A 17500-nucleotide genomic window follows, 5' to 3' on the forward strand; every position below is an offset into this window, starting at 1 on the left:
GTGGTTGTGTGTGTGAATGAATGAATGAATGTGTGTGTGTGTGTGTGTGTGTGTGAGCAGCAACTCAAAGAAACACATGTATGCATTGCATGCATGTGTTGCATGTATTGGTATGTATGTGAAATACGTGCAGAGCGGACGAGTTAAAAAAAAAGTGTGAAGACGAATGCCACTTGCAAAGAGCGATGGTAAATTATCTCCGCAAGGATTTGGGAAGTTGCAATGTGTTGACTTCTTCAGTCTGAACTAGACTTGTATTTCGTGAGCTGTATTGCGCTGTGCTGTATTGCGCTGTGCTGTGCTGTATTGTGCTGTGCTGTATTGCGCTGTGCTGTGCTGTATTGTGCTGTGCTGTATTGTGTTGTGCTGTATTGTTCTGTGCTGTGCTGTATTGTTCTGTGCTGTGCTGTATTGTGCTGTGCTGTGCTGTATTGTGCTGTGTTGTGCTGTGCTGTATTGTGCTGTGCTGTATTGTGCTGTGCTGTGCTGTATTGTGCTGTGCTGTATTGTGCTGTGCTGTGCTGTATTGTGCTGTGCTGTGCTGTATTGTGCTGTGCTGTATTGTGCTGTGCTGTGCTGTATTGTGCTGTGCTGTATTGTGCTGTGCTGTGCTGTATTGTGCTGTGCTGTATTGTGCTGTGCTGTGCTGTTTTGTGCTGTGCTGTGCTGTATTGTGCTGTGCTGCGCTGTGCTGTGCTGTATTGCGCTGTGTTGTGCTGTATTGTGCTGCGCTGTGCTGTATTGTGCTGTGCTGTATTTCGCTGCGCTGTGCTGTATTGTGCTGTGCTGTGCTGTATTGTGCTGTGCTGTATTGTGCTGTGCTGTGCTGTGCTGTATTGTGCTGTGCTGTGCTGTATTGTGCTGTGCTGTGCTGTGCTGTATTGTGCTGCGCTGTGCTGTATTGTGCTGTGCTGTATTGCGCTGCGCTGTGCTGTATTGTGCTGTGCTGTGCTGTATTGCGCTGCGCTGTGCTGTATTGTGCTGTGCTGTGCTGTATTGTGCTGTGCTGTGCTGTATTGTGCTGTGCTGCGCTGTGCTGTGCTGTATTGTGCTGTGCTGTGCTGTGCTGTATTGTGCTGTGCTGTGCTGTATTGTGCTGCGCTGTGCTGTATTGTGCTGTGCTGTATTTCGCTGCGCTGTGCTGTATTGTGCTGTGCTGTGCTGTATTGCGCTGCGCTGTGCTGTATTGTGCTGTGCTGTGCTGTATTGTGCTGCGCTGTGCTGTGCTGTATTGTGCTGCGCTGTGCTGTGCTGTATTGTGCTGTGCTGTGCTGTATTGTGCTGTGCTGTGCTGTATTGTGCTGCGCTGTATTGCGCTGCGCTGTGCTGTATTGTGCTGTGCTGTGCTGTATTGTGCTGCGCTGTATTGCGCTGCGCTGTGCTGTATTGTGCTGTGCTGTGCTGTATTGCGCTGCGCTGTGCTGTATTGTGCTGTGCTGTATTGTGCTGTGCTGTGCTGTATTGTGTTGTGCTGTATTGTGCTGTGCTGTGCTGTATTGTGCTGTGCAGTATTGTGCTGTGCTGTATTGTGCTGTGCTGTATTGTGCTGTGCTGTATTGTGCTGTGCTGTATTGTGCTGTGCTGTGCTGTATTGTGCTGTGCTGTATTGTGCTGTGCTGTATTGTGCTGTGCTGTATTGTGCTGTGCTGTATTGTGCTGTGCTGTGCTGTATTGTGCTGTGCTGTGCTGTATTGTGCTGTGCTGTATTGTTCTGTGCTGTGCTGTATTGTGCTGTGCTGTATTGTTCTGTGCTGTATTGTGCTGTGCTGTATTGCGCTGTGCTGTATTGCGCTGTGCTGTGCTGTATTGTGCTGTGCTGTATTGCGCTGTGCTGTGCTGTATTGTGCTGTGCTGTATTGTTCTGTGCTGTGCTGTATTGTTCTGTGCTGTGCTGTATTGTGCTGTGCTGTATTGTTCTGTGCTGTGCTGTATTGTGCTGTGCTGTATTGTTCTGTGCTGTATTGTGCTGTGCTGTATTGCGCTGTGCTGTATTGCGCTGTGCTGTGCTGTATTGTGCTGTGCTGTATTGCGCTGTGCTGTGCTGTATTGTGCTGTGCTGTATTGTGTTGTGCTGTATTGTTCTGTGCTGTGCTGTATTGTTCTGTGCTGTGCTGTATTGTGCTGTGCTGTGCTGTATTGTGCTGTGTTGTGCTGTGCTGTATTGTGCTGTGCTGTATTGCGCTGTGCTGTGCTGTATTGTGCTGTGCTGTATTGCGCTGTGCTGTGCTGTATTGTGCTGTCCTGTGCTGTATTGTGCTGTGCTGTATTGCGCTGTGCTGTGCTGTATTGTGCTGTGCTGTATTGTGCTGCGCTGTGCTGTATTGTGCTGTGCTGTTTTGTGCTGTGCTGTGCTGTTTTGTGCTGTGCTGTGCTGTATTGTGCTGTGCTGCGCTGTGCTGTGCTGTATTGCGCTGTGTTGTGCTGTATTGTGCTGCGCTGTGCTGTATTGTGCTGTGCTGTATTTCGCTGCGCTGTGCTGTATTGTGCTGTGCTGTGCTGTATTGTACTGTGCTGTGCTGTATTGTGCTGTGCTGTGCTGTGCTGTATTGTGCTGTGCTGTGCTGTATTGTGCTGTGCTGTGCTGTGCTGTATTGTGCTGCGCTGTGCTGTATTGTGCTGTGCTGTATTGCGCTGCGCTGTGCTGTATTGTGCTGTGCTGTGCTGTATTGCGCTGCGCTGTGCTGTATTGTGCTGTGCTGTATTGTGCTGTGCTGTGCTGTATTGTGCGCTGTGCTGCGCTGTGCTGTGCTGTATTGTGCTGTGCTGTGCTGTGCTGTATTGTGCTGTGCTGTGCTGTATTGTGCTGCGCTGTGCTGTATTGTGCTGTGCTGTATTTCGCTGCGCTGTGCTGTATTGTGCTGTGCTGTGCTGTATTGCGCTGCGCTGTGCTGTATTGTGCTGTGCTGTGCTGTATTGTGCTGCGCTGTGCTGTGCTGTATTGTGCTGCGCTGTGCTGTGCTGTATTGTGCTGTGCTGTGCTGTATTGTGCTGTGCTGTGCTGTATTGTGCTGCGCTGTATTGCGCTGCGCTGTGCTGTATTGTGCTGTGCTGTGCTGTATTGTGCTGCGCTGTATTGCGCTGCGCTGTGCTGTATTGTGCTGTGCTGTGCTGTATTGCGCTGCGCTGTGCTGTATTGTGCTGTGCTGTGCTGTATTGTGCTGTGCTGTGCTGTATTGTGCTGTGCTGTGCTGTATTGTGCTGTGCTGTGCTGTATTGTGCTGTGCTGTGCTGTATTGTGCTGTGCTGTATTGTGCTGTGCTGTATTGTGCTGTGCTGTGCTGTATTGTGCTGTGCTGTATTGTGCTGTGCTGTATTGTGCTGTGCTGTGCTGTATTGTGCTGTGCTGTGCTGTGCTGTATTGTGCTGTGCTGTATTGTGCTGCGCTGTGCTGTATTGTGCTGTGCTGTATTGTGCTGCGCTGTGCTGTATTGTGCTGTGCTGTGCTGTGCTGTATTGTGCTGTGCTGTATTGTGCTGCGCTGTGCTGTATTGTGCTGTGCTGTATTGTGCTGTGCTGTGCTGTATTGTGCTGCGCTGTGCTGTATTGTGCTGTGCTGTATTGTGCTGCGCTGTGCTGTATTGTGCTGTGCTGTGCTGTATTGTGCTGCGCTGTGCTGTATTGTGCTGTGCTGTATTGTGCTGTGCTGTATTGTGCTGTGCTGTATTGTGCTGTGCTGTGCTGTATTGTGCTGTGCTGTGCTGTATTGTGCTGTGCTGTATTGTGCTGTGCTGTGCTGTATTGTGCTGTGCTGTGCTGTGCTGTATTGTGCTGTGCTGTGTTGTGCTGCGCTGTGCTGTATTGTGCTGTGCTGTATTGTGCTGCGCTGTGCTGTATTGTGCTGTGCTGTGCTGTGCTGTATTGTGCTGTGCTGTATTGTGCTGCGCTGTGCTGTATTGTGCTGTGCTGTATTGTGCTGTGCTGTGCTGTATTGTGCTGTGCTGTGCTGTATTGTGCTGTGCTGTATTGTGCTGTGCTGTGCTGTATTGTGCTGTGCTGTGCTGTATTGTGCTGCGCTGTGCTGTATTGTGCTGTGCTGTATTGTGCTGCGCTGTCATGAAGCTGTTTTCTGTACGGTACCGTGCTGTGCCGTGGTGTGCTGTATGCAGAGCTGCACTGCACTATACTACACTCTGCTGCACTATACTGTGCTGTACTGCGCAGCGCTATGCCGTGCTGTGTTGTACTGTACTGTAGAGCACTATACTGTACTGTTCTGCACTGGAACACTGAACATGAAACACATCCAATCTTCGGACACACACACGCACGCACGCACACACACACACACACACACACCACACACACACACACACACGGACACTCTCACACATCAGTGCAGTCACGCGTTCGCAGGCGTGCGCGCGTATGAACACGCACACACGAGAAAGAGACGGGGGGTGGGGGGCGTATTCAGGAGGGCTACAGACAGATAGGCAGAGATAGCAAGAGAGAGAGGGTGGTGGGAGAGAGAGAGAGAGAGAGAGAGAGAACACTGAACACTGAAATGTTTAATGTCATTAGCTGTAAAGCTCTAGTGACATGGTATGTACAAATCAGAACAGATATGGCGCAAAACAAATAAAATGGTACAGAAAGGAAAAACATACTCAAAGTAAACTGAACTACTAAGGGATAAGCGACACTTTGGTACTTCGTCATTTGCTTAATCAAGATGTCCATGTGGCAGGCGGGTACTGTGCCTTTTTTTCCCCCAGTCGTTCGTCTCCAAGGTTTGAACAGTACACAGGAAACAAAGTACATATTATAAGAGAGAGAGAGAGAGAGAGAGAGAGAGAGAGAGAGAGAGCTAAACAAACGTTTTGTGTCTTGTTTCAGGAGCGTACAAACAGGAGCATGATTTGAACCGCAGACTCCGCCCCCCAGCACACAGACACAGGACACAGCGCACAGACCACACAGCACACAGACCCTCCGCCATGGGCTACAGCCGGCAGCCCGGACTCCGCGGCATGTCCCGACAGAAGGTGGTGGCCAGGCTGAAGCTCCTCGCCGTCCTCCTCGTCATCGCCGCCCTCGTCACTCCGCTCCGCAACATGCTGATGCCCAGCTTCATGTGGTACGACACCTGGGACGATGTCAGCTCCCTCAAGCTGATCCGCATGCACGTCTTTGACCTGTTCTACTACATCAACCGCGCCCCGTACCAGGGCAGCTGTGTCCACATCCACCGCCACCTCGAGCCCCTGAAGAAGATCAAAATGGAGGAGCTTCCGGCGTACTCTCTGGAGGACTGGAACGCCGGTCTGGAGAAGGTCAAGTGGAAGTTCAGCGCTGAGGACTTGTGGAAGGTGGAGCATTTCAAGCCCTCGCTGACGCCGGAGGAGCAGAGGCAGATGCTGTACTCCACCTTGGTCATGACCCAGGCCTTTGACATCTTCAACATCAGCTACTTCATGATGGAGGGCACGCTCATCGGCGTGTACCGCCACCACGGCATCATCCCCTGGGACGACGACATGGACATCTTCATCCGGGCCACGCAGTGGGCGCGTGCCCGCGAGGTGCTGTCGTGCATCCCGGGCTTCTCGCTGAACATGGCCAGGGACTACATGTGGAAGTTCATGTGGAACAAGTCCAAGCTGTGGCTCAACGAGGACTTCATCCGGTTCCCCTTCATCGACGTCTTCCCGTACAACGAGGACTCTGGCCACGTGTGGCCCCTGACCATCTGGATGAAGAGGCACGTCATCTGGAGAGCGGCCGCCACCTACCCGGCCCAGAGGCTGCCCTTTGAAGGTTTCCTCGTGTCGGCGCCCAGAGACCCGGACTTCATCCTCGCCTCGCACTACGGGCCCGGCGTGAAGGAGAACTGTGCCTCCAGGATCTTCAAACGCCGCGAGAGGGAGTCCTACCCTGATTCCGAGCGGGTGATGATACCTTGTAGTTACCTGCACGACATCTACCCCTTTGTGTTCGAGCAGAAGGACCCCAAAGACGGCAAGGTGGTTCTGGTGAGGAAGGTAGGGGATAAGGTCCTTGGTACTTTTAAACCCAAGTGACATCCGACGTTCAGTACCTTTAAACCCAAGTGACATCCGACGTTCAGTACCTTTAAACCCAAGTGACATCCGATGTTCAGTACATTAAAACCCAAGTGACATCCGATGTTCAGTACTTTTAAACCCAAGTGACATCCGATGTTCAGTACTTTTAAACCCAAGTGACATCCGATGTTCAGTACCTTTAAACCCAGTTGATATCTGATGTTCAGTACTTTTAAACCCAAGTGACATCCGATGTTCAGTACCTTTAAACCCAAGTGACATCCGATGTTCAGTACCTTTAAACCCAAGTGACATCCGATGTTCAGTACCTTTAAACCCAAGTGACATCCGATGTTCAGTACCTTTAAACCCAATTGACATCCGATGTTCAGTAGATTAAAATCCAAGTGACATCCAATTTTCAGTACCTTTAAACCCAAGTGACATCCGATGTTCAGTAGATTAAAATCCAAGTGACATCCGATGTTCAGTAGATTAAAACCCAATTGACATCCGATGTTCAGTAGATTAAAACCCAAGTGACATCCGATGTTCAGTAGATTAAAACCCAAGTGACATCCTATGTTCAGTACCTTTAAACCCAATTGACATCCGACGTTCAGTAGATTAAAACCCAATTGACATCCGACGTTCAGTAGATTAAAACCCAAGTGACATCCGATGTTCAGTAGATTAAAACCCAAGTGACATCCGATGTTCAGTAGATTAAAACCCAAGTGACATCCGATGTTCAGTACATTTAAACCAGTCTGACATCTGACGTTCAGTACATTTAAACCAGTCTGACATCTGACGTTCAGTACATTTAAACCAGAGTGACATCCGATGTGCAGTACTTACAAGCGCAAGAGACATGCTGTGCGCAGTACGTGTGTACTCAAATGACACCCGTGTGTCAACAGTTTGTGTAGACCCGCAATGTGTCGTGTGTAGAATGCAATAACGAAAACAGCAACAACAAAAACTTATCATGTGCAGCACATTTTTCTTTTCTCGACATATACCGTGGCAATACATTTTTCTTTTCTCAAAATCAACTATGGTGATTGTGTAAAATCAAACGACATGAAATGTGCATGTTTTGCCATTCCAACTAAAAAAAAAATTCCAGTGTTTATCGCGTACTGAATTCGAGTACTTTACATTGCTTTATAACAATATGGCAGTGCACTGCGGGTATGTCTCTTCCTGTGGGGAAATGCCAGCGCTGTCTACCCCAGACGATGGCAGGAAATACAATGCATAATGGAGCGAGAGGCGTGGGAATGGAGCTGGGAGTCATGAACATGGGCTCAGTGTTCTGGGAATGCAGTTACCGTTGGTGAGAATTGAGTTAGTGTCCTTGAGAACTGAGTGAGACTTGTGGAAATGGAGGGAGGGTTGTGAAGGTGGAGCTGCAGTTGTATTGTATTGTATTGTATTGTATTGTATTGTATTTCTCTTTTTTGTCACAACAGATTTTTGTGTGAAATTCGGGCTGCTCTTCCCAGAGAGAGCGCGTCGCTACACTGAGAGCGCCACCCATTTTTTTGGTATTTTTTCATGCGTGCATTTTTTGTTTGTTTGTTTGTTTGTTTGTTTCCAATGAAATGGATTTTTCTGCAGGATTTTGTCAGGGACAACCCGTTTGTTGCCGTGGGTTCTTTCACGTGCGCTAAGTGCATGCTGCACACGGGACCTCGGTTTATCGTCTCATCCGAATGACTAGCGTCCAGTGCTTATGGAGGGGAGTGTGTGTGTGTGTGGGGGGGGGGTTGTTCGTGTTTTTGAGGGTCAAGTGTTGGGGTGTGGGTGGGAGGGGGTGGGGGGTGGGGAGCCAGGAGTGATTTACGGACGTATGATGATGCTCAGTCCTCCCAACTTCCGGTCGATCTGCTGTGGGCACAGTGTGTGTGTGTGTGTGTGTGTGTGTGTGTGTTGTCCCAACAAAGGAGATAGCTGTCTCATCAAACTGCCTGTGTTCTAAAAGTGTGTCTGGGTGTCGGGTGGGACAGCTTATTCGTACCCGTATTATGTGTGTGTGTGTGTGTGTGTGTGTGTGTGTGTGTGTTCTTTTTTTTTCTTTTTTTTTTTTTTAAATCGGGTGGGGGGAGAGGGGGGGGGTCAAATCTGGCTCGCCCATAGTGACGTTGTGGTCGATGTAGACTAAAGTCTGGAGTGACGCCCGTGAGAAAACTTCACCTGGTCAGATCTGACCCCTCCACCACCACCTCCCACCCACCATGTTGGGACACTTAATTGTCATTAGCTGCAAGGGTCTGTTGATTCAGACAGACAGACAGACAGAGAGACAGACAGAGTGGTGTCGTTCGTCACAATCATCACACACATCACCACTGGAGGAGGGTGGTGGGGGTAGGGGTGGTGGTGGTGAGGGTTGGGGGGAGGGAGGGAGAGAGGGAGACTGATGTGGTGGTGTGGATGACGGTGGTGGTGGAGGTGTTGGGGGAGGGAGAGGGGTGGTGATAAGTGTCGTCGGTCGATAGAGCTTGGTGAGATGACTGACAAAAGCTGTGGCTTGGTCAGATGACTGACACGTGGCTTGGTGAGGTGACTGACACGTGGCTTGGTGAGGTGACTGACACGTGGCTTGGTGAGGTGACTGACACGTGGCTTGGTGAGGTGACTGACACGTGGCTTGGTGAGGTGACTGACACGTGGCTTGGTGAGGTGACTGACAAAAGCCGTGGCTTGGTGAAAAGAATGACAAAAGCCGTGGCTTGGCTCTGCTTCCTCTCTCAGCCCCTTTCTTAATGAATATTGCATTGGGGGCAATTAATTTTAGTCTCGCTGGAAATGACTCCAGAGGGACGGGGAGGGGGGGGGGTAAGCCCAGTACAGAAGATATCAAAGTAGAAAAAAACTGCACGGCCGTCCATTTATGTGGGGGAGGGGGGGGGGGGGGGGGGGGGGGGGTGGAGCGGAACAGGAAATGTTAGCCCAGAACGACCTTCCGTTTTCAACAGCTAGATGAAACCCGTACAACAGCGGTTAATTCCTGCTACGGTGTGTGTGTGTGTGGTGGGGGTGGGGCGTGGGGGGGGTGACTTGACAAGCCAGAATAGGCTTCAGGAGCCAGTTGCAGTGCTCGGGACGGAAGAGCCTATTGTGGTCGTGTGGTGGTGTGTCCATCGAGATCGATGATGACCATCGTTGTCATCCAGCTGGGGGATGGGGGAGGGTGGTGGTGGGGTGGGGGGGAGGATGCTCATGAATCTATCTGTGAATGCGCAGATGGCTGAATAGTCCAATCTGTGCACGAAATGTTCGCTGACAGTTGGGGCAGACAAAGACAGGCATATCATTGTCAGGGAGCTTGTTTGCCCGTGACTTTCTGGCCTGCCTCTTCTGAACAGCTGCAGCAGTCCTGTTGGCCTCGCACAACTTGGCGCCTTTGTGCACAGCAGCGCGCCATTTGTCACGGTCCACTGCAGATTCCTCCCAGGAGTCAGGGTTGATATCAAACGCTTTAAGAGAGACTTTCAGAGTATCTCTGAAGCGCTTCTTCTGACCTCCGTGTGGTCGTAACCCGCTACTAACTGTATGTACTTTGGAACTGACCAATGGCGTAGTTCGGTCAACGTAGGCATTTAGTCACGTGTAGCTGTCGATAAGTTAGAACCAAGCAAAGCAACTGGCTCCTGGCAGGAGTCATGATAGTGATAAGTTTCACTTTCTCATGGAGGCGTCACTGCGTTCGGAAAAATCCATTTGCGCTTCACGGCATCTGCTAGTCAGATGCCTGACCTTGAGTGTATGTTTGTGTACCTATCCGAGTGGAGTTGTTTCCAGATAAATTTGTCAGAGGACAGCGCTTTTGTTGCCGTGGGTTCTTTGTCAGTTCGCCAAATGCGTGCTGCACTCGGGGGACCTCACTTTATCGTCTCATCCGAATGATTAGACGCTCAGTTTGATTTTTTTTTTTCCAGCCAAACTTGGGAGAAAGGGCGAGAGCGGGATTCGAACCTAGGCTCTCTCGGACACTGAACTGGCAGATGAGCGTCTTATCCATTCTGCCACCTTCCGTTCGGTCACGTGAGGCCGGCCCAGAATGACACCGGGGTAAAATCCTCAGAGGGGGGGGGGTAGTTTGAAGCTATACACCGGTGTAGTTGGCGACTTGACTGCTCCACTGAAGACCGACTTTCCGACGCTGTGGGTCTTTCGTAATGTGGACACCAGTGAAATGAAAAACTAAAGACTGGCCAAAAAGAATGGCATCCAACTTAAGGCGGACGACAGATCAGGTGCCAGAATAATCAGCGAGGTGCAGGAATAACCAACTCGAATGATTGTGGGCCCTCAACGAAGGAAAAGGAGTTGAAGATCAAGAGGTTGTAACTGGTGTGTTTGTGAAACATTTCTTTTTGTCCTCTTCGACAGACGGGCGCAATAGCCGAGTGGTTAAAGCGTTGGACTGTCAATCTGAGGGTCCCGGGTTCGAATCATGGTGACGGCGCCTGGTGGGTAAAGGGTGGAGATTTTTCCGATCTCCCAGGTCAACATATGTGCAGACCTGCTAGTGCCTGAACCCCCTTCGTGTGTATATGCAAGCAGAAGATCAAATACGCACGTTAAAGATCCTGTAATCCATGTCAGCGTTCGGTGGGTTATGGAAACAAGAACATACCCAGCATGCACACCCCTGAAAACGGAGTATGGCTGCCTACATGGCGGGGTAAAAACGGTCATACACGTAAAAGCCCACTTGTGTGCATACGAGTGAACGCAGAAGAAGAAGTCCTCTTCGACAATTCAAAACAACATTCCGCAAGTGTTGTGGAAAGTCAAGCAATAAAAACGGAGCTCAGAAATCAGGTGATGAAGCTAAATGAATTATATAATTATAGTCGGGATTTTTGTACACATGCTTGCTACTAAACACTTCTTGATTTGACTGATGAAGCTGATTTTTTTTTCAATACTAACCATTTTTTTCAATATTACTGGAGTATTTTCTATACTTGGACGTGAGTGCTGTTTTTAGTCATGGTTCTGCAGCAGTGGTGTCCCCTGCCTTCAACAGCGTCATGTGAATGCTAGCCTTTTGCGGTGATGAATGTCAGATGTGAAACACTTTACCGTTATCTGCCCTGATTCCAGTGTCATGAGTTTGAGCATTGTGTGAGCGGAATGATGATGGCAAATGGCGTAACTCGAAAAGATTTTTATTTTATTCTGTGTATTTTGTTGAAACTGCTGAAATTTGGCTTATTGCGTTTAAAAATTAAATTGATTAATTAAAAATATATATATATAAAGATGTATATGTATGTATACATATCAGAAAATTATATGCAGGTTATTGTGTGTTATGACGATCAGCTGTGATGTGTGATGTTGCGAACAAAATTGATGGTGACGTCAGCATCAGAGTATGTTGTTGTGAACGCTGCTGTTGCTGTCTTTGTCATCATTGTTCATTTTGTTCTGTTGTTATTCTGTTGTTATTGAGGTGGCTTTGTTATTGTTTTTTTTTTTTTTTTTGGATGAAGTGCAAGACAGTGAAGATATAACCAACCATTTGAAGACGTGTGCAAATTGAAAACATGAAAAGAAGCCATCTTCTTGGTGTTCAACTGCTGTTTTTATTAAGTCTTGAATTTTTTTCCGATATATATATATATATATATATATATATATATTATTATTATTATTATTATTATTATTATTACGCGTTGCCTTGATAAAAAAAATGTTTACTTTCTTTTTTTTATTTTTTCGCAATAAGAATGACAGCAATTTGGCAGCGACTGCACATGAAATCTACATTCTGGCAGCAACTGCTTGCAATTCTAACTGGCGTTATTATTGTTTGTTTGTTTGCTGTTGTTTTTTTTTTGGGGGGGGGTTGTTGTTTTTTGTTGTTGTTTTTTCTTTCTTTTCTTTCTCTCAAACAAACATTGAAAAATCTTGTATATATGTCTGTGAAACAACGGAACAACACCACGCAACAGCAACACCAACATTAACAACAACAACAACAACAACAACGACAACAAGAACCAACAGTACAACAAGTAACAGAACAACAACAACAGCAGTGACAACAGTTAGGGTCTCATCCACGCTGCTCATTCCGAGTCCCCGAAAATTCACAGCCACAGGTACACCCACGTTCGTCTCTCGCAGTCTCAGCGTCAACAGTCCACAGGGAACTATCGATGTTTAGGTCCGCAGAGGAACACACACCAGAGGAGACCCTGCACTGCTGCTGAGTCACTTCCAACAGTGACGTTAAAAAAGCAACAAGCAAGACTGCATTGTAACAAACAGGCAAAAAGGAAGACCCTAAGACAGATGCAGATCTGTCGTTTGATAAGCAATTCTTGCTGCTGTCATAGTTGCCTTATTTTCAGTTTGCTTTTAATGCTTTGTTGGTTGGGTTTTATGTGCTATTGTTGACGGTGTTACATTAAGGATGTTTGCTCTGTGGAGCATGAATACATATCATGGAATGCTGTGACCTCGACGAAAGTGCCTGTATGTGTTGTGTGTTGTAATGACGAAAGTGTCTGCAATCCTGGTGTTTTGTGTTGTTATGACACAGTGCCTGTGTGTGTGTGTGTGTGTGTGTGTGTGTGTGTGTGTGTGTGTGTGTGTGTGTGTGTGTGTGTGTGTTGTAATGGCGACAGTGTCCGAATGTGTCTATGTTGTAATGACACAATGTCTGCATGTGTTGTGTGCTGTAATGATGACAAAGCCTGCATGTGTTGTGTGTTGCAATGACACAGTGTCTGCATGTGTTGTGTGTTGTAATGACACAGTACTTGCGTGTGTTGTGTGTCGTAATGACACAGTATCTGCATGTGTTGTGTCATTACAACTCTGCTTGTGTGTTGCAATGACACAGTGCTTGCGTGTGTTGTGTGTTGTAATGACACAGTACCTGCATGTGTTGTGTGCTGTGACGACGACAGTATCTACCTGTGTTGTGTCATTACAACTCTGCATGTGTTGTATGTTGCAATGACACAATGTCTGCTTGTGTTGTGTGTTGTAATGACACAGTGCTTGCGTGTGTGGTAAGGACACCGTATCTGCATGTGTTGTGTCATTACAACTCTGCATGTGTTGTGTGTTGTAATAACACAGTGTCTGCATGTGTTGTGCGCTGTCATGAAGACAATACCTACATGTGTTACGTGCTATGACGATGCAATTCATGCATGTGGTGTGTGTAATTATGCCGTGAATGACACCATCAGTGTTTCCGGGAGTCATATAATGATTGGCTGAAATATCATTGTTTATCGTTGATGATGACATAATATTTTGTATTCTGTGTTGATAAAAGGTCATAATACTTTCTGAGTGATACGTTTTTTCCAGTGATTATTGTGTCATTTCTAAGTCTGTTCGAAATGATGAGTTGGATGCATTCGAAGTGACAAAGAAAAGTGATTTAAGCCCATGCAATTCGTGAACTTAATTGAGCATGAAATAAAGTTATCCCTAAACTGAAGTCATAACTAATTCAAGTCGATGGGATGTATGGAAGTGTGATTGAGGTTTGACGTGTCTTTCCATTCTGTATAACTTGTGTATGTCTGTCTGTCTGTGTGTTTGTCAGTCTATCTATCTATCTATCTATCTTTTTATCTATCTATCTATCTATCTATCTATCTATCTGTCTATCTGTCTGTCTGTCTGCCCATCTCTCTATCTATCTGTATATCATCTATCTGTATGTATGTCTGCTTATCTGCCTATCTATCTATCTATCTATCTATCTATCTATCCGACTGTCTGTCTGTCTGTTTGGAATGTTTTGGTAACCACACACACACACACACACACACACACACACACACCATCTACTAGGTATATTTCCAGTCGAGATCAAACATCATTGGTACTGCTATAGTTTGATGGTCAAGAATATCTCTTTTTTCAGGTTTTTATTTTGTTTGTTTGTTTGTTGTTGTTTTTTGAAGACGCTATTTAACCCAATGTATATAAATTACATTTGGGTGGCGCTGTAGTATAGCGACGCGCTCTCCCTGAGGAGAGCAGCCCGAATTTCACACAGAGAAATCTGTTGTGATAAAAAGAAATACAAATACAAATACAAGGAGAGGAGGAATGGGCCCCGCCTACCAAAGCCGACCCTGGGACACTGAATATTACACTGTGGAGTCATGGCCTAGAGGTAACGCGTCCGCCTAGGAAGCGAGAGAATCTGAGCGCGCTGGTTCGAATCACGGCTCAGCCGCCGATATTTTCTCCCCCTCCACTAGACCTTGAGTGGTGGTCTGGACGCTAGTCATTCGGATGAGACGATAAACCGAGGTCCCGTGTGCTAGCATGCACTTAGCGCACGTAAAAAGAACCAACGGCAACAAGAGGGTTGTTTCCTGGCAAAATTCTGTAGAAAAATCCACTTCGACAGATAAAAAACAAATAAAACTACACGCAGGAAAAAATACAAAAAAAAAAAAAGAAAAAAAAAGGTGGCGCTGTGGTTTGCGACGCGCTCTCCCTGGGGAGAGCAGCCCGAATTTCACACAGAGAAATCTGTTGTGATAAAAAGAGAAATACAAATACAAATTAATTCAGGCTATAAGGCAAAGGGGTCTTTAACCTTTACACCACATTTACAATAATTACAATAATAATATATACTTATCGAACGCTTCCCTCCCTAAAACGAAGCTCAAAGCGCTTTACAATAAACATTATGCACGTATGACGTTACTTACAAAAGAAAATGATCAATAGCGATGATGATATTAACAATGGGTGACAATAACAGCAACAACAACAACGATTTGATACACACGCACCCCCCCCCCCCCCCCCCCCCCCCCCCCCCCCCCCCCCCCCCGATAAAAAAAATCAAAAAAAATCAAAGACTCCAGTTTCCATTATCACACACCCACCCACCCACCCACCCACACACACACACACACACACACACACAGGGAGAGAGCCAGGCGCGCGCGCACACATTCTATTCAATACATATATAACAAATGCATTCTTGACAACATAATCATGTTAAAATTTCAAAAAGCACACTATCTGCGTACGTCTGGGTCTTATGACTGTGTCCTTAGTATAGAATAGAATAGAATAGAATAGAATAGAATAGAATATGTCTTTATTACCAAGTGTACCGGGGTCACAAGGAATATTGGGGAAGATAGTACATAACAAAGTACGAACATAAATCGAAAATTATACACAAACACAGATACAGTAGAAATTAGGATACATACAAGTGCATATCAATATAGAAACCTGTGCATACTCACACATGCACGCACATGCACACACTGCACACAAATACACACACACGCACGCACACACGCACACACACACACACGCACGTTTGAACAGAAGCTGCATATTACATATGGATGGGACTGATGACTAGATCTTCAGGTAGATGTGTTGTCCATGCGTGCGCGTTAACACCCCTCCCCCAAAAAACCATCCTGCAAGGGACCTGTAGAGGGGGGGGCGGCAGAGGGGGGCGGCAGAGAAAAAAAGGCTGGTCCAAACAACGTAAAGGAATGGCCCAAAATGACGATGCCAAAATTCTCCTAAACGACAGTCCCAACAGAACGGCTTTGGCGAGCTATGAAAATTTTTCCTCAGCCCCCCCCAACGACCCCAGGGGGTTCGGGGGAAAAATGGGGAAAGTGAGTGAGATCTTTTTCCCGTAACCTCAAACCTCAACATAATTTTGGATTTTCCCCCATTAACGCTTTGGGGTTACCCCTGCTGGCCCAGGAATCGGGTTGGGAGATGGGGTTGTAGGAAAAATTTTTGGTTTTGTCCGAACGCAGTGACACCTCCTTGGCTACTAAAAACTGAAACTCCTTTATAAAATGAAACTATCCCTAATCCCCAGACATTTTTAAAACCCTTTAAACCAAAGCCGAAACTCTCGTGGTTTTTCCCTTTTTGTGTCCCCCTTTTTTTCTATTTTCGGGGCTTAGATTACTACTTCGAAATCTGAAGAAGCTGATAACGTAATTATCAGGCATTTGACTTATATATACGCACAATATTCGTGGTCTGCTGCTGACGATCGTATTTATGTACATCACGGCCTCCGACCTGATTTCGTAGTCACACACACACACACACACACACACACACACACACACACACACACACACACACACACACACAGAGAGAGAGAGAGAGAGAGGAGAGAGAGAGAGAGAGGAGAGAGAATTCAGGTATCACGGGTCAGTCTATCTGTATAATTGATTCAAAGTACAGTTTCGTCAACAAATCCCTGAAAGTCTGAGGGGTAACATAAATCGAAATGACGTTTATGACGGGCGCAATAGCCGAGTGGTTAAAGCGTTGGACTGTCAATCTGAGGGTCCCGGGTTCGAATCACGGTGACGGCGCCTGGTGGGTAAAGGGTGGAGATTTTTACGATCTCCCAGGTCAACATATGTGCAGACCTGCTAGTGCCTGAACCCTCTTCGTGTGTCTACGCAAGCAGAAGATCAAATACGCACGCTAAAGATCCTGTAGTCCATGTCAGCGTTCGGTGGGTTATGGAAACAAGAACATACCCAGCATGCACACCCCCGAAAACGGAGTATGGCTGCCTACATGGCGGGGTAAAAACGGTCATACACGTAAAAGCCCACTCGTGTGCATACGAGTGAACGCAGAAGAAGAAGAAGAAGAAGAAATGACGTTTATGAATGCTAAGAACTGATTTTAGACATGAGACTGTAGCATGTGAGATCAATTCATACACAGACACAGACACACACACACACACGCACGCGTGCACACACACGCACACACACACACACACACACACACCAGACAAACACACCGTGACACACACACACACACACACGCACACACACACACACCGTCACACACACACACACACACACACACACACACACACACACCGTGACAAAAACAAACAAACAAACAAACACACACACACACACACACACACACACACACACACAGAGAAACAGACAGACAGAGAGCACATGCAGATACAAAAACTTACATGAATTCTGCGCACCGTCACACACACACACACACACACACACACACACACCGTGACAAAAACAAACAAACAAACACAAACACACACACACACACACACACACACACACCGTGACAAAAACAAACAAACACACACACACACACACACACACACACACACACACACACAAAGAGAGAGAAACAGACAGACAGAGAACACATGCAGATACAAAAACTTACATGAATTCTGCGCACAAAAAATAATGAATCAATAAATCACGAACCAAACCAGACTGTATTCGGTCTGATAACTGATTGTACACTGTATGCACCACCACACAACACACACACACAGTTTTGGGTCTCTGTGACAGATACTTATTATATATGTATGTAGATAATATTCTGGTCATTTCCGGCGTGGTTAAGCCTGTCAGTGTGCGTTGGCATCAGCTGATTGGCCCACCATGAGATGTTACTATTTTCAGCCTTCT

At 46.9% G+C, this 17500-nt stretch overlaps 1 protein-coding gene across 3 annotated transcripts in view; it reads left to right on the forward strand.

Annotated features, from left to right (window-relative positions):
- LOC143290144 (uncharacterized) overlaps window positions 1-6223 on the forward strand; it is a 38840-nt gene extending 32617 nt beyond the window's left edge. For all 3 annotated transcript variants that reach the window (XM_076599445.1, XM_076599444.1, XM_076599446.1), the window contains exon 3: window positions 4837-6223. In XM_076599445.1, the coding sequence (XP_076455560.1) occupies window positions 4938-6020 (1083 nt within the window). In that variant the 5' untranslated portion in view covers window positions 4837-4937 and the 3' untranslated portion in view covers window positions 6021-6223. The remainder of the gene's footprint in view (window positions 1-4836) is intronic.
- Window positions 6224-17500: the final 11277 nt, after the last annotated feature.

Source organism: Babylonia areolata, chromosome 15, assembly GCF_041734735.1.
Source record: "Babylonia areolata isolate BAREFJ2019XMU chromosome 15, ASM4173473v1, whole genome shotgun sequence".
NCBI classification, from domain to species: Eukaryota; Metazoa; Mollusca; class Gastropoda; order Neogastropoda; family Buccinidae; genus Babylonia; species Babylonia areolata.